Genomic DNA, 20,520 nt, shown 5'->3' on the forward strand with positions numbered 1-20,520 from the left:
CCCGCATTCAAAATGCGGTGTGCGTACATTCTTCCTGGCTTCTGGTTGGATATCGCCTTCGGAATAATTAGCAAGACCATCCTCGGGGATTCTTTGGACCGAACACCCACGTTGACCCTCAAGGCTAAACATTGAATTTTCACCGTCACCATTAGGCATGGCCATTATATGTGTGTTCGATTTAGCCCAAGGACCAGAGTGTCCCTGTATAAAGTGTTGGTGAGGTGCTGGGGGTCTTTCAATCAGAGAAGGCTATCGTTAACTTGAGCATCAAACAGATCTGTCCACGCCCAACTTCAAAATTACTGATGCCTCGATAATCTAAAACAAATATGAAGTCCCTCCAGATGACCTTAGTAGTGCTGCCATTGGTATTGGCTCGAAATCTTCAACCACGCGCAAACACAATCACACTCGATGCCAGCACAACCTACCAAAAGATTATTGGATTTGGGGCCTCAGAGGCTTTTGGGCATTCCAATCAGTTCCAAAATCTGGCAGATCCAATTCGAAGACAAGTTCTGGACATTCTTTTCAACAAAACCTCCGGAGCGGGCCTCACCATACTACGCAATGTCATCACGACCGGTGGGATTGAGCCAAAAAGCCCGGGCTCTGCAACCAATGCGCCAACATATACTTGGGATGGAAACGACGACGGACAGATATGGCTCAGCGAAACCGCTCAAAATGAGTACGGAGTCAAAACAATATATGCCAACGCGTGGTCCGCTCCAGCATACATGAAAACGAACAACAACGCTAACAACGGTGGTTATCTCTGTGGCGTTTCTGGACAGACTTGCTCTTCTGGCAACTGGATCCAAGCCTACGCGAACTACCTCACCCAATATGTGAAAGACTACCAGAGCTCTGGTGTCGCCATTTCTCACGTTGGGTTTCTCAACGAAGCTGATGCGAGCTTCCCTTACGACAGTATGCGTTCCGACGGCACCCAGGCAGCAGAAGTCATCACTGCGTTGCGGGCCACCCTGGACGCTGCCGGATTTACCTCTGTTTTGATCAACTGCTGCGACTTTGAAGGATGGAGCCTCTCCCAGACTGTATTACAGCAAGTCAAGTCAGCTGGAGCAATTGACAAGCTCGGTGGCTTGACTTCTCATGGATACGCCGGAGCTCCAGGGGCGCCTTTTACCTTCTCAAATCTGCCTGTGTGGCAGACTGAATGGGCCGACCTCAGTAGTGCCTGGGTAACCTCATTTTCGTCTGGCGGCACTTCCAGCGGCTTGACATGGGCTCAGCGCATTCAGAGTGGTGTCACTACGAGCAATCTGAGTGCTTTCTTGTATTGGATCGGTGCGGAACCAGCTGCCTCCAGCTCAAGCGCGATGCTTGTTCAATGGACCTCTACATCCGTCTCAGCATCGAAGAGACTCTGGGCTTTCGCGCACTTTGCACGATTCGCGCGTCCAGGAGCTTTGAGAATCAAATCACCTTCTGCGGGAGGTCTCGGCGTCAGCGCCTTCAAGAATACCGATGGTACGCTGTCGCTTCAGGTCATCAATTCAGGATCGAGTAGTGTTCAATTCACGGTATCTGGGTTTGGGAATGTTAGTCAAGTCCAACCTGTCCTAACGGATGACAAGAACGATTTTGTATTTGGGTCCAAGATTGCAGTAGCGAGTGGTTCATTCAGTGCAACGATTGCGGGGATGGCTATGATGTCTTTTATTCCTGGATAGGGTAGTTATGCAATGCTCCGTCGAAGGGTAAGACCCAGCAGGCTTCTGACTCTCCAACCGGCAAGAGAAGGCGGTCTAACTCAACGTTATCCTGTGATTTGTATCTCTAAATTGAAGTCGAGTGCTTGATGCCTATACCGTAAGCAAATTTATGTGTTATATGATTCTCCTGCAGTGTGAAAGCAGATCCTCGATGATTTATAGAGGTTCCTTCAAAATTTACCGAAGTGGGGGAGTTTAGCGGGGCTCGGTAGAAGGGTTCCCTGGTCAAGCGGCCACCCTAGTCAACCAGCGACTTGAAATAACCGTTTTATAATTTAACCACGTAATATTTTTAACTAAAACTAAAGAAAGAAAGAAATTAAATTAATAGATCTAAGAAAAGATATTGAAGCAAAAAGAGTCCACTATTATAGCGTAAACTACGAAATGTAGCATTTTTTTTAATTTTTTTTTTTTAAAAAAAAGGTATTCCTCGCTAAAAAAAAAAAATTGCATAGCGCGCCGCCTGTGAATTCAGGCTTTAAACCTTATTTTAATCACTAATTTGACCACGAAAAAAATGCAGTTTAAATTGCTATACAAATTGTTGCTATATGCTAAAGATTGTTCTAATAAACTTGCAAGCTAAAAATAATTAGTGAGTGGGTTGATTTGTGGATGGCCGGTTGACCAAAGTGGACGGTTGACCAGGGAACCCTTCTAAGGCCTTGGGCAGAATTGCACAGTGTGCTGAAATCCCAAGCGGGGTAGCTTTAATTAAATACTCATTTTAGTAATACTCCGTCTCGGAAGATTTCATCACAGAGGGATGTCACCTAACAGGGTCGTGAGGATGCACGGCACCATCAGATCCAGACCAAGTTCTCGCCCTTCAAGCCGGGTAAAGACCCCGCCTCGGGCCCGTACGATACGACAAAGAGCATCCCGGAGCAGGTTGTGGAGTCGGTGGCATCATCGCTCGCCAACCTCCGCGCCACCTACCTCGAGTGCCTGGTCCTGCACTCGCTCTATCCAGGCATACAGGACACTCCCATGGCTTGGAGAGCGATGGAGGACTTAGTGCCATCCAAGTCGAACCCGCTCAGCCTGTCAAATATCGACCTAGAGTCGCTGCGCCGGTCTGCGAGCTGGCCAGGGTTGACGGTGGTGAAACGCTGGGATGATTCGAGTAAAAGAAACTACTGCATGCCAGAAACTAACGAGAAGAAAAGATACGGGATGAGGATTGGACGATAACAGAAAGTCTCAGCCGCTCGTCTATTCATAGAAGCATTCTATCTGAACAATCAACCCCAACCTCAACTTCCCGCAATCAGATAGTACCGGGTATGGATATCATATTTCAACTTCACTTCATCGATCAGCCGTTTGCCCTCAATTACCCTCTGGTTCGCCACAAAGAGCTCATAAGCTCCTGGCGTATCAGTAGCAGGACGAACGGCCGCACAGATCCACCTCACTTCATCTCTCCCCTTGCTTGTTGACGCTGTGTCTACCCCTAAAGCCATGACTATCTCAGCGCCGTCCTTAATTTCTTTCTCGTCCAATCTGAAGAACATTCCTGCCTTGACCACCTTCAACTTCTGAGGTTTCTTCGGCGCAGTCTCCGCGGATTTGGTCTCAATTGAGGCAGAGGCACTATTCATCAGAGCTCGGGAGTCGATGTGCAAAGCCCAAAGCTTGTAGTACAGCAATTTCGCCTGCTCAGGCTTCACTCCTGGCGTGAGCATTGCACGGCCAACGAACTCATCTTCCTGAAGGCGGCAAAATTGAAGACCATTTTCTCTGGGTGCCAACAACAACGGATTCATGGGAGGTCGCCCTGACTTCAAGTATGTCAGTTTAATGAAATCGGAAACGGACACCACAACATACATTCTTGGAGATCCACTCCTGCACATGCTTATTCTCCCACGTCGTTGGGATCCGCTCATCAAATGGTCTTGGCTTTGCTTTCGGCACCGGCACCTTCAACATCTCTGCATATCGGAGGGTATTCTTGCTATGCGCAACATCCAGGATACTAGGATTGATGCATGCAATGACAAGCGTCTTGCAAGTTTGGGTGTTGCTGACGTCGAATGCACTTTTCAACACTTGCGTGAGCTTGCTGGTTCGGAACGGGATGTGAACATGCTTCTGGCTTGCTTCTCCTCTCCCAATGCTCCATAATGCCCTAGCCCTGATGCAGTCCTTGAGTGTCGTCAGCGACTTGTTGATTTCCCGCGTCTCTGCCATCCGTTCGCGAGAGTGGTTTTGGGTATCTGCACTTGCTTCGCTGCCGGCGAGATCAACCAGCAAGAAACTGCCTTCAGGAGAGTTTGGCGATTCCTTATTCACGACTCGGATACGGCAAATTGCGTGTGAGCGCGAGGATTGATCGTTCTTGGTTGTGGTTTCCGTTGAGCGGAGCTCTTTGGCGACATCGATCAGACTCAAGAATTCTTCTGAAGTAGTCGGCTTCTTCTCGAGCACGCCTACCAATTGCATGGCACCAAACGGGTCTTCTAAGATACCGATGGGTTTTCGCTCGTTGAGGAGATCTAGTTGGAAGAATCAGTCAGTGAAAAATAATACATGGTGGAGGGATGACATCTATTTAACATACCGTACATATTGCTTCCTGCAACCTCGAAAATGCACATATGTACATCCCATTTGCCAGACACTGTGCCATCCATGAGCTTCTCTACCACGAGCTTTTCCATTCCCGAGACCGTAAACGTCTTTCCGGATCCAGTTTGACCGTATGCCAATAGCATGCTCATTCCCCCGCTACCAACCCATTGCACCAAGTCCTGTACTCGATCATTATATATGTCCTTTGTGTTGCTATCGGGACCATAAACATGATCTAGAGTAAACGAAGTCCTCTAACAACTGAATTTAGCAAACCCAGAACATGTGGTAGGGTCCCGTACGACGGACCAATATTGAGCATGGGATATACGAACATTGAGATCCGGTTTACCGTTGACCTTCCGTCTCGGTTCATAGATATTGGCTGCCCCAAAATTATCTCTCAGAACACCTTGAACATGATCCCATCCAATCTCTTCCTCTGTGAGTGGTCGGATCCGAACACAAACGGCGGTATCGTGAACTTCTGTCGATTGATCTGAAGACTCGGCCGTTCGGCTGGATCTCGAGAGGATCTCCAACTCTTCAATGCGATTCGCAAAGAAGTCTCTGTTTTCGAAGAAGTAGGCATCCATACTTCTGGAGATTTATGGGATTGTCTTGTAGAGAAAGAATGTGCGCGCGGGTTTGTATTTATACTTGAATGTCAGGGAGAATGGTGAGACCTAAATTAGGCAGCCTTGTTACATCCCAGGGAGCCAATCATCACTATGATGTTATTGCGGGATGACCCCTGTTTTCGTCCGGGCAACCGAAGCGAGACAATGTGCACCGCCGCAGGGGATGGTTTTTTTAGCGAGAAGTTCAACTTGGAACTGACTTGGAAGATTGAAGGAAGTTTCTTATTCAGAGACCTTTCCCAGAGAGTGAAGTCATTGCTTCTGAACTCCTTAGACATACCGATGGGGGTAGAGGACAGACCTATACATCAAATTGAATCTCTCCCTTCGAATACTCGCTAATGCAAAGGGCCAGATGTCCATATTCGGGGAAAGCTGAACATTATTGAATCGAAGAAGCTGTGCTTTCGTTAAGTTTCTTTTTTCGTCATTAATATGTGCATTAGCCGTTGGGGCTTTTGATGTAGCATTGAACTATCGGCCAATACGATAATGCCCGCGCAAGCACAGTCCCGTCGATCGTCCCCCTGAGTTGTGGCGCTCTACTTCTCTGCTGGCACCCCAAGGATACCTGGAGCTGCGAAACCTAGTCGTAACCTTGAGTGCGAACTTTGTAGGATGGCTGAGACCACTGGAATTCCCACAATAAAAAATTCTACGTCGTTGGCTTCAGGCATTTCACCAGCCTATGCACTGTGAACGTCGGGAACCCAAACCCTTGCTCGTGTTCGGGACGACACGAGATGCGTTATTTAATAACCTAAACAGAGATCTAGGCAGCACCGAATGAGCTAATACGTTCACGATGTTGGGATTGTACCGATCAGCTTCTATCCTACAACGCCATCCATTCTAAGAGCCTTTATATCCTCTTCGCTAATGCCCAAATTATCCCTTAACACTTCATCAGTATGTTGTCCCAGCGTCGGCGGAGGGGATCTGATCCCCGGCGTTGAATATGAGTATTTGACAGGCGTATTGATTAACTTGATGGGGCCACACGTAGGATGGTCAACCTCTTTCACCATGCCTCTTGCCAGAACTGTATCTCGCATCAGCAACGCAAGTCTCTTGGAATGAAAAGGGAGAACGTACCATGATCATGATTCAGAGTATCCATAAGATCGTTGACTTTTGCATATGGTAATCCAGTGCCATCAAAAATCTCAAGCCATTCTTGAGTCGTTTTTGACATCGTGATTTCTTCAATCCACGGCTCGAGGATATTCCGATGCTCTACTCGCGCTGAGTTGATAGCGAACCGTTCATCACTGATCCATTCTGGTCTCCCCAAACCTTCGCACAATATGCCGAAAAGGCGGTCAGTGCCGCCACCAAAGAGTATATCGCCGTCTGATGTTTTGAAAGACCTGTATGGGACGACGGACGCTAGTTTGCAACTCAGATGCAGGCTTCAAAAATAGAAAGATAGGGGTGACTCACGATGCGAAGTTCCCCAACGTCCAGTATCTCGTTTCCCTGAGATGAGAACGGATTCTGCCATATTTGAAAGCGTCGCAACTTGGCAGTCGCTGAGACAAACATCGAGATGCTGTCCTTTTCCAGTCTTTGCTCTACCGAGAAGTGCTGCCATGATGCTGTTTGCAGTGTACAGTCCCGTTGTCAGATCTGTCACGGCGCAACCAACTTTGACTGGCGGGCCATCCTGCGTTCCAGTAATGTGCATCAGTCCCATTTCCCTACGGTTTCATTAACCTTATATCCGAGGAGCTGGAAAAAGAATACCCACGCTTCAACCATAACATCATATCCTGCTCGATTGCTATATGGACCAAATTGTCCGTACCCAGTCACACTCGCATAAATCAACTTTGGGTTCGCCTTACTGAGCGCCTTGAAGTCGAGTCCGTATTTCTTTAAAGTACCAGGGAGGTAGTTCTCAACGAAGACGTCGGCGTTTAAGGCTAGCTTTCGAATGAGATCTGCACCCTTTTCTTCCTTGAAAGAGATGCCGATAGATTTCTTGTTACGATTTACCTTACGGCGATTAGCATACGAAGATAGTGGTGATAGAGACTTAGTACGGATAGATAGTAAGCACTTTCGCCAGGTCCCGGCTGTCCATCGAGGTGGGGAGCGTAGGGAGGCCCCCATTGCCGTGTATCATCCCCTCTTGTTGGGTGCTCGATTTTTAATACCTCAGCACTACGTAGGGAGTTAGATTAACAATATTATTGTATTGAATGAATAGAGTACTCACCCAAGATCTCCAAGAATTTGTGTACAGTATGGCTACATAATCACGTGATCAACTCCAATGCTACCTTCTGAGGAGATCCCACAGAGAGACCGGAGGGAAAACGTACCCCTGCCAGTACCCTCGTCAAGTCGAGCACTCTGGTACCTGAAAGTGGAAGTGTAGGGGTATTCACTGTAGAGGAGAACGTCCGTAACAGCTGACGCTGCCATGATCGGCAGTGTGGTTTCGTCGTAATTCTTTGCAGCATCGTGTCTGTCGCAGCTGCACAGTGACTGCTGTCTAGTCTGTCATGTAAGGTATGGCGGAAAGAGGAGTCTATGGTTCTAGAGAAGTGCCTGAATCGCCAATTCCATACGGCTGTGGAGGTGTTTGGGGAAGGAAAGATGGCGAAGGTGAGGTTGCCTCCCAATGTGGGGCTCCGTTCTGGCAGTTCGGCTCCCCAGAGTTGGACTACTATGTCCGACCTCGGCTTGACTGAATGTCGATATCACGTTATAAGGATTTTATATGAGAGAAAGCTAAGTTGTACCAAAATTGCTGTTTGAACTCAATTCAAATTTGATATTCATCTCATTTTGGACAAAGGACGAGAGAGATTGAATGTCTTTCTGTTGAGAGGCCTGGGGCTTAGCGGGTTTACCCTCGAAAATTAGTGCACTTCAAAATTTCCGAGGATGCTCAAGACGGGAGATATGATGGAAAATAATCCATGTTTTGGTTATACTCCCTGTAATAATTCCCCAAGTTTGAAGCATTTCTCCCACCCAATTTCATGCAACAATTTTCCTCGACCACCGCGATACTTCTCATCATACTCTTTCTCATCAATGAAGCCAAATGCCTCACCTGGCCCAATGACCAAAATATCACCTCTCCCTCCATTAATCTCAATGCAATAAGCAAAGTCAACCCAAGCCTCCACCATCCTCTTTCCCAATTCTTGACTTTGGGCAGAAAACGCGGAGCCAAAGTTTTGAAGGAGATACGCGACGTCAAGTTCATGGCTGACGAACCCTTTATAAGTGCCGTCGATCTCATTTGGCTGCAATTATATTAGTAATCAACTCAATGGCTGAAAACGTTTGATCTCACCTGATGGAAGTGATATCTCAAGCATTTGCTCGGTTCCCAACCCTCAACGACTTTCAAAACAGGAAAGTGAAATCTAAGGTCTGTCGACAGATTCAACAAACCAGCATATTGCTGCGCCGGAGTCAGCTTTCCAACTAGCCCGTATTTCTTCAGAAGTATTTCGGCCTCGGGCGGATCGAGGGAAGCAGTTAAAGCATTCTCCAATCTGCTCATAACGTTTGGAGCGTCCATGATACGAGCTTTCAAGCAAGTTCCCTGCGTGACATCAATTCCAGGTGCCACTAAATTTGCAGGGTGCGACTCACGTCATGTTCAACATCTCCGACCATAATAGCTTCACACCATGCTGGCTTCCCAGCTGGATTCCTCGCATCAGACAGCACGCCCAAAGTGACCTCCTCAGGAATGAACAGTCCATCAACAGTGGGACTCCAATGCTGGAATGCCGGCAACCTTCCTGTAATCTCACTCGCACTCATGTTATATAGCTCTGCGTTACGGGCCTCTGCAGTTGCATTTTCGAGACCTAACAATTTAACATTGGTTTGGTAGTGAGTGTTCTGCCACTCCATTGTTCGTGGTCTTCGCAATGTTGTGTCACCGGACATCATGCATGCTCTGTTGAAGAGCGGTTCTTTTGTGAGTAGGAGGCTAGAAATGAAGACTGTATCTTGTAAGCCTAGACAGCGATATTACTCCAAAGGGGACTTTACTGGATCCAGCTGACTCCCCAAAAGCCGTGACCTTTGCGGGGTCCCCTCCAAATCCAGATATGTTCTTCTTGACCTATTTCATCATTAATTTGGACAACATGGCTACTCGCGGATCTGTGCATACCCATTTGAAGGCACATGCTTGGTCTTTCAGACCATAATTTCCAGACGTCTGGAGCTCGTCTGAAGCCAGGAAACCGAATATGCCAAGACGATAACTAACTATTTAGAAAGATAAATACCTCGGAAGATCAGTCTGAGGCTCACCTAATTGAGACTCCAATCACAGGCTTTCCAAGATCGACTGATTTTGCAATAAATTTGGAGATATCTGCTTCAGATGAGCCCATACACAGGCTGCAAGTCATTTCACTTAAATGCACTTACCATACTGAGGCCATGTGCTGCTCCCAACGGATAGAGACCCCCTTCACACCCATCAGAATACTTCAACCAAAAGGAACAACAAGAACTGACCCATGAACCCTAGACCAATCAGCATCCATTCAAACTTGTCCAGGACAACACGTACCAAACCATGACAGGAAGCCTTTCAGTTTTCCGTAAACTCTCAACAGGAACAACCACAATCAAATTAAGACATTCGAACTCCGATTGCTCATCATTCTCCTTCGCCAACGTAACATTTCCTACCAAAGAGAGATCGTAGGCAAAGCCAGCTGGATGCTGAGGACAAGATGGCCCATGTTTCGTTGCATCGAACTCCCCTCCTCCCTCAACAAGCTTCTGGCTCAAGAGCACAGGATCTCGCCACCTCCCCGGTATGGAAGCATATTTGATACCCCGAAACTGCACAGTTCTCCCGTCCTCAGAGAGCAGCCCCCGCATTCGGCCAAGCGTTTCGTGGTTCAACGTTGTTGTCGCCATTTTCACAACCCTTTTCTGTTTTGAAATCCTTGTCCGGAGTATCTTTTACTGACTTCACACAAAGGTCAGCCCCTAGACTCAATGTCGGCTTCAAGACCCCGAAAAGTTGCCGTCCAATGGCAGTAGCCCCACAGCCAGGATAATAATGGGGTAAACTCTTCCCCGCACCAGTAGCGGGAGTGGAGGGGTACCCGAAACCCCTGTAGTCATGCCCCGCACCTCGCCGACAACAACTTCACTTTTTACCTATCGTGGGGCCCTGCAAAGGGAAGCTGGACGCGATATCGGTGAGCACTGTTTCAAGAAGCTTCAAAGTCTCTATTTTGAATAACTGTAGATCCATCTCTGTCCCTGAGGAGTTGTTGAGAGAACTTCGGACGAAATGAGGGCCTCACGATTACTCGTCAGCAGAGCCTTGAGCTCCAGACGGGAGTTCTCATCCTCGACGGCGAGGAGAGCAATCAACAAGATCTGCGGCTCCGCGCAGGAAGCAATCAAGGACATGAAAGGCAGTACTACAGTCCTAGTCGGCGGATTTGGGTTCTCTGGGGTGCCGAGTTCATTAATTAATGCACTGCGAGATCGACCGGATTTAAAGGATTTCACGGTGGTGTCGAATAATGCTGGGATGCCTGGCGTTGGGCTTGGTGAGTTGGCCAAATACACTAGAGGTTAGGGGTTTGGACTGATGAGATAATGCAGGACAGCTGCTGGAAACTAAGCAAATCAGCAAAATGATAGCTTCCTTCATTGGGGAAAACAAGGCATTCGAGAAGATGTACATCACAGGCGAACTCTCCCTCGAACTCACACCTCAAGGTACAATGGCAGAGAAGTGTGCGGCAGGAGCTGCAGGAGTGCCAGCATTCTACACACCCGCAGCTTATGGAACAATTGGTACAGCTCCAGGCCTTCACTGACATGGTCTTCCCGGCTTACTTCTCCAGTTCAAACCGGCGAGCTACCCGTCCGCTACAACAAAGACGGCACCGTCGCGGTCATGTCGAAACCCAAAGAGACCCGCGAGTTCAACGGAAAAGCCTACGTAATGGAAGAAGCCATCTTCGGCGACTATGCCTTCGTCAAAGTGCACAAAGCGGATCGAATGGGCAATTGTCAGTTTCGAAAAGCGCAGAATAATTTCAATGAGTGTATGGGGAAGAATGCTAAGGTGACGCTGGTAGAGGCAGATCAGATTGTTGAGGTCGGCGAGATTGCGCCTGAAAATGTGCATTTGCAAGGGATTTATGTTAGCAAGGTTATACAAAGTACCGAGGAGAAGAAGATTGAGAAGTTGACGTTGAGGAAGAGTCCTGAGGAGTTGAAGGATGCGGGTAGGTTTTCTCCATCCGAGTTTTGAAAGTGGAGGAGGAGTGAGTGATTGACTTTTCCGATAGTAGCCGGTGCTGCTACCAGCAGAGAACGCATCATCAAGCGCGCAGCGAAAGAGTTCAAGGATGGGATGCATGTCAATCTCGGTATCGGGATGCCACTCATCACGCCCGCCTTCCTCGAGCCTGGCATTGAAGTCGTCCTACAATCCGAAAACGGTATTCTTGGGATGGGAGGATATCCTACTCCTGGGGAAGAAGATCCGGATTTGATTAATCCGGGGAAGGAAACTGTTACACTTGCGAATGGTGCGAGTCTGTTTGGAAGCCATGAGAGTTTTGGGATGATTCGGGCGGGCAGAATTGATTTGACTATGCTGGGCGCGTTGCAAGTGGGCATGTATGGAGGTGAGGGTTTCCTGTCATTGGCATCGAGAAAACTAGTCTGACGGTTGAGAATAGATCTTGCCAATTTCATGCTTCCTGGGAAGGTCAAGGGTATTGGAGGAGCTATGGATCTTGTTGCTAACTCTACCAAGACGAAAGTAGTAGTGACTATGGTAAGATTTCAGCACTTATTGAGAACTCCATCAGCTTGTTGACTGGATGTCTAGGATCATGTCGATAAGAAAGGCAATCCGAAGATTTTGACTGGTATGTACTCCTTCCACCTTACGTCTAGACTTCCAAGTGCTCTGCTTACTTTCTACTAGCCTGCACTTTCCCCCTAACGGGCCAAAAATGCGTCTCAAGAATTATCACCGAGCTAGCAGTGTTTGATGTTGACTCCACAGAGGGGTTGACACTGATTGAGGTTGCGGATGGAGTGACGGTTGAAGAAGTGAAGGCGAAGACTGAGGCACCATTCAAGGTATCACCTGATCTGAAGGCTATGTTATAGACAACAAGGGAGAATTATTACGGGGAAACAATTGAAATTATGGAGGTGCAGAGAAGTGTGAATTAAGAAAATTTATATCAGCATGAGGTGAAATGGAAGTCTTTGGAGAAGCTAACCGAGATCCAAGGTCAACGCACGACCAGAGTCAACGCACGGTCATTTTACACCAAAACTCCCGAATTTTGAACTTTAATAAATGAGGAGCTAATAACCTAATTAACTTTAAAATTTCTATATTACTAGTATACTATTTTTCAAAGATAATTATAATATAAAAAAATTAAAATTTATATAAAAGGCTTCTTTTATATTAAAGCTAAAAACAGAAAATTAATAATATATAATATTTATAAAATAATTATATAAAAGGAAAGAAAATAATAAATGTAATTAATCTTATATTAATAATATATTATAAAAAACAGTTCTAATTAAAAGTTTAAGTAAAATATTAATATAATAATATAATTTATTTAAAGTTTTAAGTTTTTTTAAAAATATTATTATTAATAAAAGAATAGTATTATTTATTAAAAGTTTTAATAAAAACGTTTAAATATATTACGCTTTTAAATTACATAAAAGAAATATTTATTTTAATAAATAAATAAAATATATTTTATATTTTATTTAAAAACATATTCTTTTTTATTAAAAATAATTAAATTAAAGATAAATAAAAGTATTTTTAATTATTTTTTCTTATAATATTATAATATTATATAAAGTAAAGAATATAAAATAAAGAATATATTAAATACAAATTAATATATAATAATATTTAAAAGCAGAAATTAATTATTTATATTATTAAATTATATTATAATAAATTACAAATTATATAAGTATTTAATATAAGAAATATAACCATTTTGAGTAAGTTTTATATAAGAAAGCTTTTATTATATAATTCTTTAATTATTTCTTAATTTAAGCTTCTTTTAAGAATTTTTAATATTTTATTTAAAAATTTAAGTTAAAAGTAAAATTTTATAAGTAATATATAATAATATAAACTTTTTATATTATGTACTTATACTTCTATATATAATGAAGCATTCTTACTAATATTAACTTTAAAGAACTTATATAGATATAATTATTAAATATTAAATTAAAATTATTAAGTTTTTTAATATTTTAATAAAAGCTAAGTTTAAGGTTATTAAAAATTGAAGATTAATTAAGAAAAATTAAAATATTAAATCTTTGGCTTCTTCTCTTTACAGAACTTAAAGAAATTTATTTTTCCAATTAGTAATTATTTAATAATTAAGTATTTAATATCGAGTATTCGGGTAAACTTGAGCGTGCATTGACCTTGGGCGTGCGTTGACCTTGGATCTCGGTTACCCCGCACCGCGGCCGTCAATCATAAACTTCACCACCGGAGTTACATATGACCCAACCATGGAACTATAAATTTACCCTGCTCCATCTGCGAAAAAGGTATATTTGATACATTGTGATGACTGGTAGTTAGAAGGGATTTTTTTATGAGATTCTGCGGCAAGGCTGATGAATCTTTACAGTGCAGTGCGCATTGGTGGGGTCGAATTTACGAGGTCACCCCTCCATACCTCCAAGCCCCACATTCAGGCATCCCTTCCCCTCAAATGGGTGGGTTTTATTTGAAATGATTGGTTCGCAATTGATTGATTTCTAATTCCTGGTGACTTATGCTTCACTCTTGCCGACTTTGGTGCTCAAATGTATCTTGAGGGAGTTGAAGGTGAAGCTTGGCAAAAGTGATAAGATGGCAACACTCCGCACTGTAGCACGCAAGATCACACAGAAGTCACCGAATGATGTTGTGGTACTAGCAGCGGTGAGAAGTCCGGTGACAAGAGCTTTCAAAGAAGGATTCAAGGATGCGTTTCCAGAGGATATACTCGGACCTGTAACCTTCTCCATATATCCCCTCAAAATCTTATCTGACCTTGAAAGGTGATGGCCGAGTCCGTAAGACGAGCAAACATTCAACCAGCAGATGTGAACGACGTCCTCATCGGCAATGTCCTCGCCGAGCTAGGCTTCGCGAAAACAGGCCGCATGGCACTGAACCATTACGGCTTCCCAAATTCCACAACATTCCACACAGTCAACCGACAATGCTCGAGCAGTCTCCAAGCCATCACTCATTTAGCCCACGCTATCATGGTTGGCCAGATCGATGTAGGATTAGGAGGAGGGGTGGAAAGCATGTCTCGAAACTATGGCTCTCGAGGTGTCCCGCAAGATGTGTCTCCGCATCTGCGGAATTCTCCTGTCAAAGATGCGAGGGATTGTTTGATTCCTATGGGTACGACTTCTGAGAATGTGGCAGAGAGATACGGGGTTGGAAGAGAGGCACAAGATGCTTTTGCGCTGGAAAGTCATAGAAGGGCTGAGCGTGCGAGGGAAAGTGGGCATTTTGAGAAGGAGATTGTTCCTGTGACTGTTAGGGTGAAGAATGAAGAAACGGGGGAGGAGAGTGAGAGTTTGGTGGCGAAGGATGATGGGATTAGAAGTGGGTTGACGTTGGAGAAGCTGAAGTCTTTGAAGCCTGTTTTCAAAGATACGGGTGGTAGCACTGCCGGGAATTCGTGAGTTTCTTGGCCAGCTAATGGGATAAATATGAAGGCTTGCTGATGGTGGATAGTTCTCAAATCTCGGACGGAGCAGCTGCAACGATTCTTGCACGCCGGTCATGGGCCGAAGAGCGTGGCCTGAAGCCCATGGGGAGGTTTGTCGGAACACAAGTTGCAGGTTGCGCTCCAGACGAAATGGGAATCTCTCCCGTCTTCGCGATACCTGCTCTATTTAAATACGCTGGAATCGAATTAAAGGATGTTGATTTCTTCGAGCTGAATGAAGCGTTTGCAAGTCAAAGTTTGTACTGCATACAAAAGTTGGGACTTGACATGGAGAAAGTCAATCCCAGTGGTGGGGCGATTGCGATTGGGCATCCCACTGGAGCGACTGGGGCCAGACAGACGGCTACTTTGTTCAATGAGTTGCAGAGTAATGGTAAAGAGGTGGGTGTCATTAGTATGTGTGCAAGGTAAGTTTGTTTATCTTCAGATTTTCAGAGAAAGTTTGCTAACTTTGATGAAGCACTGGACTTGGCGTGGCTTCATTATTTATTCGAGAATAGAACAAATGCACTTCAGTATCAATTCTCATTTTATCTGTTAATTGTGGCTTTTATTTCCCTTGGTCGATTGCGATTTCTCTTTTGACGTCGGGCAAGCATACTTTCACTGAAAGCAAGCACCATGCTCAAGGCCAATGCGCGACCTGTGCAACCCACTCAAGTCCAGGCTTTCGGCACCCTGACGTCTTCTTCCAGGCTGGAAATTAGAGGATCGACCCCGCACCCGCTTGCTCAGGGGTTGCCCGCGGAAGGCTTGACGCTGTGTCACGACCCTGAAAGCCCCACCTTCCCACACGCAAGTTCGGCTTCAATCAACAAAGAATTTCTACAACGGAGTGACCCTCTCCTATTTGGCACGTCGTCGTGGGCAGGGTCAGCTTTAAATTACCCCAATCTCTAAGAATCACATCCATTGGGCTTCTGCGGGCTGCAGATTTTCCTCGAAAGCTGCTGCTGACCCCCACCTCGCTGGCTTGAGCTGCGTCCGAATTCGGAAGCAAGAATAATAGCAGAATGTTCTTGTCGCGTGCTCTCCTCCGCACTCCATTACTTCGCTCAAGATTCGTGGTACCTTCCACGATACTTCGACGAAATATGGGGTCCGTCAGTGCCATAGATTCGGCAATATTTCGAAGTTTATTTGGGACGGACGAGATACGGAAGGTTTGTATTTTCCCCACCTTGGAGCATGTAATTGGAGCCCGGGGAAGTTTTGCTAACGATTTTGCAGGTTTTTGATGATACAGCGTACATCAATCGGTGCATCGATGCAGAGACAGCTTTGGCTCGTGCTCAGTCGCGATGTGGAATCATACCGGGACATATTGGAAAGTCGATCACCTCAATGGTGAGTGGAGAGAGACTGGACCTCGAAAGACTTCGAAAAGAGACGGAGATTGTGGGATACCCAATCTTGCCACTGGTGAGACAGCTTTCATCAATGTGTGATGAGGAGGCTGGAAAATACGTCCATTGGGGAGCAACAACACAAGATATCATGGATATCGCCAGCGTACTTCAGATGAAGACTGGGCTGGATATTGTGGAAAGACTGCTTGCGGATGTCCGCAGCAGTCTGGAAACGCTGGCTACAAAATATAAAGATACGCCAATGGCTGGGAGGACACATTTACAGCATGCCCTTCCAGTCACATTCGGCTATAAATGTGCAGTGTGGCTGTCAAGTTTGCAGAGACACCAAGAACGGCTGAAACAATTACGACCAAGAGCACTTCTGGTGCAATATGGTGGGGCAGCTGGAACGCTTGCCTCCTTGGGCGATGGAGATGATGGCCTGAGAGTACGGAAAGAGCTGGCAAAAGAACTCGGCCTTGTCAATCCCTCAATCACATGGCATGTGGCACGCGATGGCGTTGCTGAGATTGTGAACTTCCTTGCACTTATCGGAGGTTCACTTGGAAAGATCGCACTCGATCTGATAATCATGTCTTCTAACGAATACGGGGAAGTTTCCGAGCCTTTCGTACCCCACAGAGGTGCATCCTCAACCATGCCACAAAAGCGAAATCCAATATCGAGTGAAGTCATTCTGGCTGCTTCCAAGATACTTAGATCAAATGCAGGGTTGGTACTTGATGGCATGGTCTCGGACTTCGAGCGAGCTTCTGGACCATGGCACTTGGAATGGGTGGCAATTCCAGAGAGTTTTGTGATTGCCGTGGGTGCCTTGCATCAAGCTGATTTTGCCCTCTCCGGGTTGGTGGTTAATACAGAACAGATGGGGAAGAATTTGCGTTCCACACAAGGACTCATTGTGGGTGAGGCAGTCATGATGGGACTTGCTCCACATCTTGGAAGAGGCAAGGCTCATGATGTGGTGTATGAAGCATGCAAAGAGGTAATCGAAGGAGAATCTACACTCTTCGATTGCCTGATGAAAAAGAAGGAGGCTACTTCTTCTCTCGGTGAGAGCGAGTTGCGATCACTCTGTGATCCCTTCAACTACCTTGGAGCTTCACAGCAGATGGTGGATGATGTACTGGCACTTAAAAGTCACTAAATAAAAAATACCATCATATCGGGCTAAATCGACTTCATTCCGGAACTTCAGGGATACCGGTATTGTATCCAGGGTGTACGAAGAGCCGCTCCGAACCAATCAGGGCAAATATTGCGGCAAGACTTCTAGCCAGCTTCCACACTCTTCTATTTCCCAATCTTGTGCGAACACCCAATGAACCCACAAAAGGGAATCCGAACAACTCCAAACCTCCTCTTCTTTCCCAGCGCTGCGGGTGGCAGTACAGAAACCCCAAGGCTGAATGCCACAACGCCCCACCAATCACGACCTCGCACCCCGGGGAGGAGCTTCTCTCCACAGTTCTCCTCACAAACCGCAGCCTAACGTTCGCCAGCGTAACCCACAATCGGACGATTCCCAACCTGGGATTGATAAAGAGGGGCCTAAATTTGGAATGGACTGGCGTGCGGCAGGGAGGTCGATCCGAGTGTTCTGTTACCGTGGGGCTTGATGTTTTCCATGCCTCGTGGTCTTGCTGCCGCACTCCCTGTCCCCACAATCGTATGTCTGGAGTGTTTCATATCCACACGCACACCAACCGCCGCCCCACCAGCGCTATATAGCTACTAGCTCTTAATCATGGGCTGAAAGATTTCTTGGACCATGTCTTTATCTTGGGATATGTGAGAGCTGCCGACTTTTCAACAATCGTCTCTCTCTTCCTTGTCCTTTCTCCAACTTCACTTCACAATCAAAGCTTAATGTGAGAATCGATTGTTTACACTGGTCACGATCGAAGAAGAAGGAAATCAAACCATGGCAGACAAAGAAGACAAAGCAAACGGCGGCGGCTACGTAATCGTCCCTCGCTTCCCCGCCACAGACCCCCAAAAAGTCTTCCACTACACTGATCTCCAGCGCTCCAAGCCAACACGCGCTCACGATCCCTATGAGTACCTACAAGGCTGGGGCAACCGCCATCAGTCTGAAGTCATCCCCGGCACGCTCCCAGCTGGACAGAATAATCCGCAGGAAAATAGGTTCGGGCTGTACACGGAGGGCATCACGTATTCCGCGTTTGCGGCGCCTAGACATGCAAATTTTAGCACGTATATGTATAGGGTGAGACCGGCGGCTGCGCATAGTAGGCCCCCCTTTTTACCCCAGAATTCCCCACTATTTCTGCACCCCCTTTTCCACACCGAAACAAACAAAACGGAGAAAACAACGAGGTTCACCTCGCCACATCTCAACTCCAACCCTGGGACTCAACTTTTACTGACTGAGAATAACGCAGGCGGCTACACACCCCTCCCCTCCCCAAATATAGAAAACTGCTTCCTCTCTATCAACCCCAAAGTCGCCTTGCTGCCTCAACAAGCAGAATGGACGCCGTTCCCCATCCCGCCCGCCTCGCAACCTACAGACTTCATAACTGGTCTCCACACGCTCGCCGGCAGCGGGGACCCGAATATCCGCGAGGGCATCGCGCTGTACGTCTACACGCTCAACAGCTCCATGACCCCCCACCACAAGTCCTACTGCAACAACGACGGTGACTTCCTCCTATGCGCTCAGCAGGGGAATCTGGACATTCGGACCGAATTCGGGAAGCTCTTCCTCCAACCGGGCGAGATCTTTGTGGTGCAGAGAGGAGTCAGGTTTAGTGTTGATCTTGCCGAGGGGGAGAAGGAGGCGAGGGGTTATGTCACGGAGGTGTGGGGCAGCATGTGGGAATTACCCGATCTGGGACCGATTGGGGGTCATGGACTGGCGAATCCGAGGGATTTTCTGTTTCCGGTTGCGGCGATTGATGAGGAGTTGCAGGTTGAGTGAGTCTTGTTTTCTTCTTTGTTGGTTGTGTGCCCCCCCTGTTGGAGCGTCTCTTGAGCTGGTTTTGGAACTTGGTTGGAGGATGTTTTGAGGGTGAAATGAAGCAATGCTGACGAAAAACTGAACAGCTGGAAAGTTGTGTGTAAGATAAATGGCACTTACCACCAAATCAGCCAAGACCACAGCCCCTACGACCTAGTAGCCTGGCACGGGAACGTCATCCCTTACAAAGTATGTTTTTTTCTTCACTTTCTCTTCCCGTCTGTCCTCACTCCCAAGGAGCGAGCCCCTCTCACTCTCCCTCCCTTGTCACCTTTCCCCCTTTCCATCCCCCCAAACTAATAATGATATAAAAGTACGACCTCACCAAATTCTCCTCCCAAAACAGCACGTCCATCGACCACACCGACCCCTCAATCAACACCGTGCTGACCGCCAAGTCGCGGGACCCCAACACACCTCTCGCTGACTTCCTGTGGTTTGGACCCCGGTACGTCCTTTCGCCCTTCCCCTTCTTCCCCACTTCTTTTCCTCTCTTCATGGGGGCAAGCCCCCGACCCCCTTCCCTTCCTCGCGGCACTCGCTCTCCTTCCTACAAGGCCGCGAGTTCCAGATTATGAACTACCTCGTTTCTCTCGGACCTCGCTGACGCCATTCTCCTCAGCTGGGACGTAGCATCCAACACCTTCCGCCTGCCCTACTTCCACCGCAACAGCGCGTCCGAATTCCTCGCCTCGCTCTACGGCAACGGTCTCGGGCGCAGCGACGAATTCAAGCCCGGCGGCGGCTCCTTCGAAGGCGGACACACGCCGCATGGCGGCTTCAGCGACGGCTATGTGAACGAGATGCGCATCCAGGAGATGGGATGTCGGCGGATCCTTGAAGGCACGTTTCGTTTCGTTTTATGTCGTCTCCCTTACCGCGAGGACGGGGGCTTTGGGGCTTGCCCCCATGGGTAAAGAAAGGGAAAGAAAGAGACAGGGGCTAATGCGAGTGAACAGAGCAAATGACCATCATGGTGGAGTCCAGCCGTACTTTCCTGTGGACCGAATACGCGCGCGGCGGGTGCGGCACCTTGCACTCGCAGGGCACGGACCCGAGGGCGTGGGACAAGTTGCCTGATAGATTCAGCGCGTATCCTGGGATCAAGGATTTGCTCGAGCGGGTTCGGGAGGATAAGGAGGCGGCGAGGAAGAGGGTGGAGTTTTATCATGATCCGAGGATTGGAAGATTCGAGCAATGAGTATGATGTGGGTGCGAGGATGTGGATGTGGATGAAAAAGAGAAGAGTTGGGGGAGGATGGGGGTTTTTTGATGGGAGAGAATGGTGCTAAGTGATGGAGGGGGTGCACTTGCATTCGTTTGACATTTTCTTATCTCAGCTGTCTGTCCACTTCGGACTCGATTCTTGGCGGTGTTTGATGGTTATGCTTGGGACTTCGAAGGAGGGTTTGTTTG

The 20,520-nt window shown here is 47.0% G+C and overlaps 9 protein-coding genes across 9 annotated transcripts; 6 read left to right on the plus strand and 3 right to left on the minus strand.

The window, feature by feature from the left end:
* Positions 1-347: 347 nt before the first annotated feature.
* On the plus strand, positions 348-1,703 carry K444DRAFT_644311 (glycoside hydrolase family 30 protein; the record flags this gene model as incomplete). Its single annotated transcript, XM_024884945.1, has 1 exon — positions 348-1,703. The coding sequence occupies one exon, from the start codon at positions 348-350 to the stop codon at positions 1,701-1,703; it is 1,356 nt and encodes a 451-aa protein (XP_024734742.1).
* A 775-nt stretch (positions 1,704-2,478) lies between these two features.
* K444DRAFT_25845 (uncharacterized protein) lies at positions 2,479-2,900 on the plus strand. The gene has a single exon (XM_024871382.1). It carries the CDS (start codon positions 2,515-2,517, stop codon positions 2,764-2,766), a length of 252 nt encoding a protein of 83 aa, XP_024734743.1. The 5' UTR covers positions 2,479-2,514; the 3' UTR covers positions 2,767-2,900.
* Positions 2,773-4,970, minus strand: K444DRAFT_564692 (diatom spindle kinesin 1). Its single transcript, XM_024877074.1, has 4 exons — positions 4,661-4,970; positions 4,315-4,579; positions 3,582-4,249; positions 2,773-3,532 (listed from the first exon to the last, which is right to left on the minus strand). The coding sequence occupies exons 1-4, from the start codon at positions 4,919-4,921 to the stop codon at positions 3,005-3,007; spliced, it is 1,722 nt and encodes a 573-aa protein (XP_024734744.1). The 5' UTR covers positions 4,922-4,970; the 3' UTR covers positions 2,773-3,004.
* A 658-nt stretch (positions 4,971-5,628) lies between these two features.
* Positions 5,629-7,480, minus strand: K444DRAFT_592639 (CoA-transferase family III). The gene is made up of 7 exons (XM_024878256.1): positions 7,294-7,480; positions 7,188-7,219; positions 7,012-7,132; positions 6,717-6,964; positions 6,410-6,666; positions 6,062-6,355; positions 5,629-6,008 (listed from the first exon to the last, which is right to left on the minus strand). The coding sequence occupies exons 1-7, from the start codon at positions 7,432-7,434 to the stop codon at positions 5,797-5,799; spliced, it is 1,305 nt and encodes a 434-aa protein (XP_024734745.1). The 5' UTR covers positions 7,435-7,480; the 3' UTR covers positions 5,629-5,796.
* A 425-nt stretch (positions 7,481-7,905) lies between these two features.
* Positions 7,906-9,880, minus strand: K444DRAFT_653773 (alpha/beta-hydrolase; the record flags this gene model as incomplete). Its single annotated transcript, XM_024885896.1, has 9 exons — positions 7,906-8,229; positions 8,280-8,534; positions 8,585-8,943; positions 8,993-9,065; positions 9,117-9,210; positions 9,260-9,323; positions 9,380-9,420; positions 9,470-9,478; positions 9,525-9,880. 9 exons carry the CDS (start codon positions 9,878-9,880, stop codon positions 7,906-7,908), a joined length of 1,575 nt encoding a protein of 524 aa, XP_024734746.1.
* A 382-nt stretch (positions 9,881-10,262) lies between these two features.
* On the plus strand, positions 10,263-12,112 carry K444DRAFT_644315 (3-oxoacid CoA-transferase; the record flags this gene model as incomplete). Its single annotated transcript, XM_024884946.1, has 7 exons — positions 10,263-10,527; positions 10,583-10,777; positions 10,828-11,214; positions 11,281-11,619; positions 11,674-11,771; positions 11,826-11,865; positions 11,925-12,112. 7 exons carry the CDS (start codon positions 10,263-10,265, stop codon positions 12,110-12,112), a joined length of 1,512 nt encoding a protein of 503 aa, XP_024734747.1.
* A 1,725-nt stretch (positions 12,113-13,837) lies between these two features.
* K444DRAFT_592647 (thiolase) lies at positions 13,838-15,264 on the plus strand. The gene is made up of 4 exons (XM_024878257.1): positions 13,838-14,012; positions 14,060-14,697; positions 14,754-15,155; positions 15,209-15,264. Exons 1-4 carry the CDS (start codon positions 13,869-13,871, stop codon positions 15,246-15,248), a joined length of 1,224 nt encoding a protein of 407 aa, XP_024734748.1. The 5' UTR covers positions 13,838-13,868; the 3' UTR covers positions 15,249-15,264.
* A 356-nt stretch (positions 15,265-15,620) lies between these two features.
* On the plus strand, positions 15,621-17,399 carry K444DRAFT_691318 (L-Aspartase-like protein). Its single transcript, XM_024887789.1, has 2 exons — positions 15,621-15,911; positions 15,979-17,399. Exons 1-2 carry the CDS (start codon positions 15,762-15,764, stop codon positions 17,266-17,268), a joined length of 1,440 nt encoding a protein of 479 aa, XP_024734749.1. The 5' UTR covers positions 15,621-15,761; the 3' UTR covers positions 17,269-17,399.
* A 646-nt stretch (positions 17,400-18,045) lies between these two features.
* Positions 18,046-20,305, plus strand: K444DRAFT_653776 (Homogentisate 1,2-dioxygenase; the record flags this gene model as incomplete). The annotated part of the gene is made up of 6 exons (XM_024885897.1): positions 18,046-18,373; positions 18,527-19,061; positions 19,191-19,293; positions 19,419-19,552; positions 19,727-19,947; positions 20,064-20,305. The coding sequence occupies 6 exons, from the start codon at positions 18,046-18,048 to the stop codon at positions 20,303-20,305; spliced, it is 1,563 nt and encodes a 520-aa protein (XP_024734750.1).
* Between the last annotated feature and the right edge of the window lie 215 nt (positions 20,306-20,520).

Source organism: Hyaloscypha bicolor (genome assembly GCF_002865645.1).
Source record: "Hyaloscypha bicolor E unplaced genomic scaffold K444scaffold_113, whole genome shotgun sequence".
Lineage (NCBI taxonomy): Eukaryota > Fungi > Ascomycota > Leotiomycetes > Helotiales > Hyaloscyphaceae > Hyaloscypha > Hyaloscypha bicolor.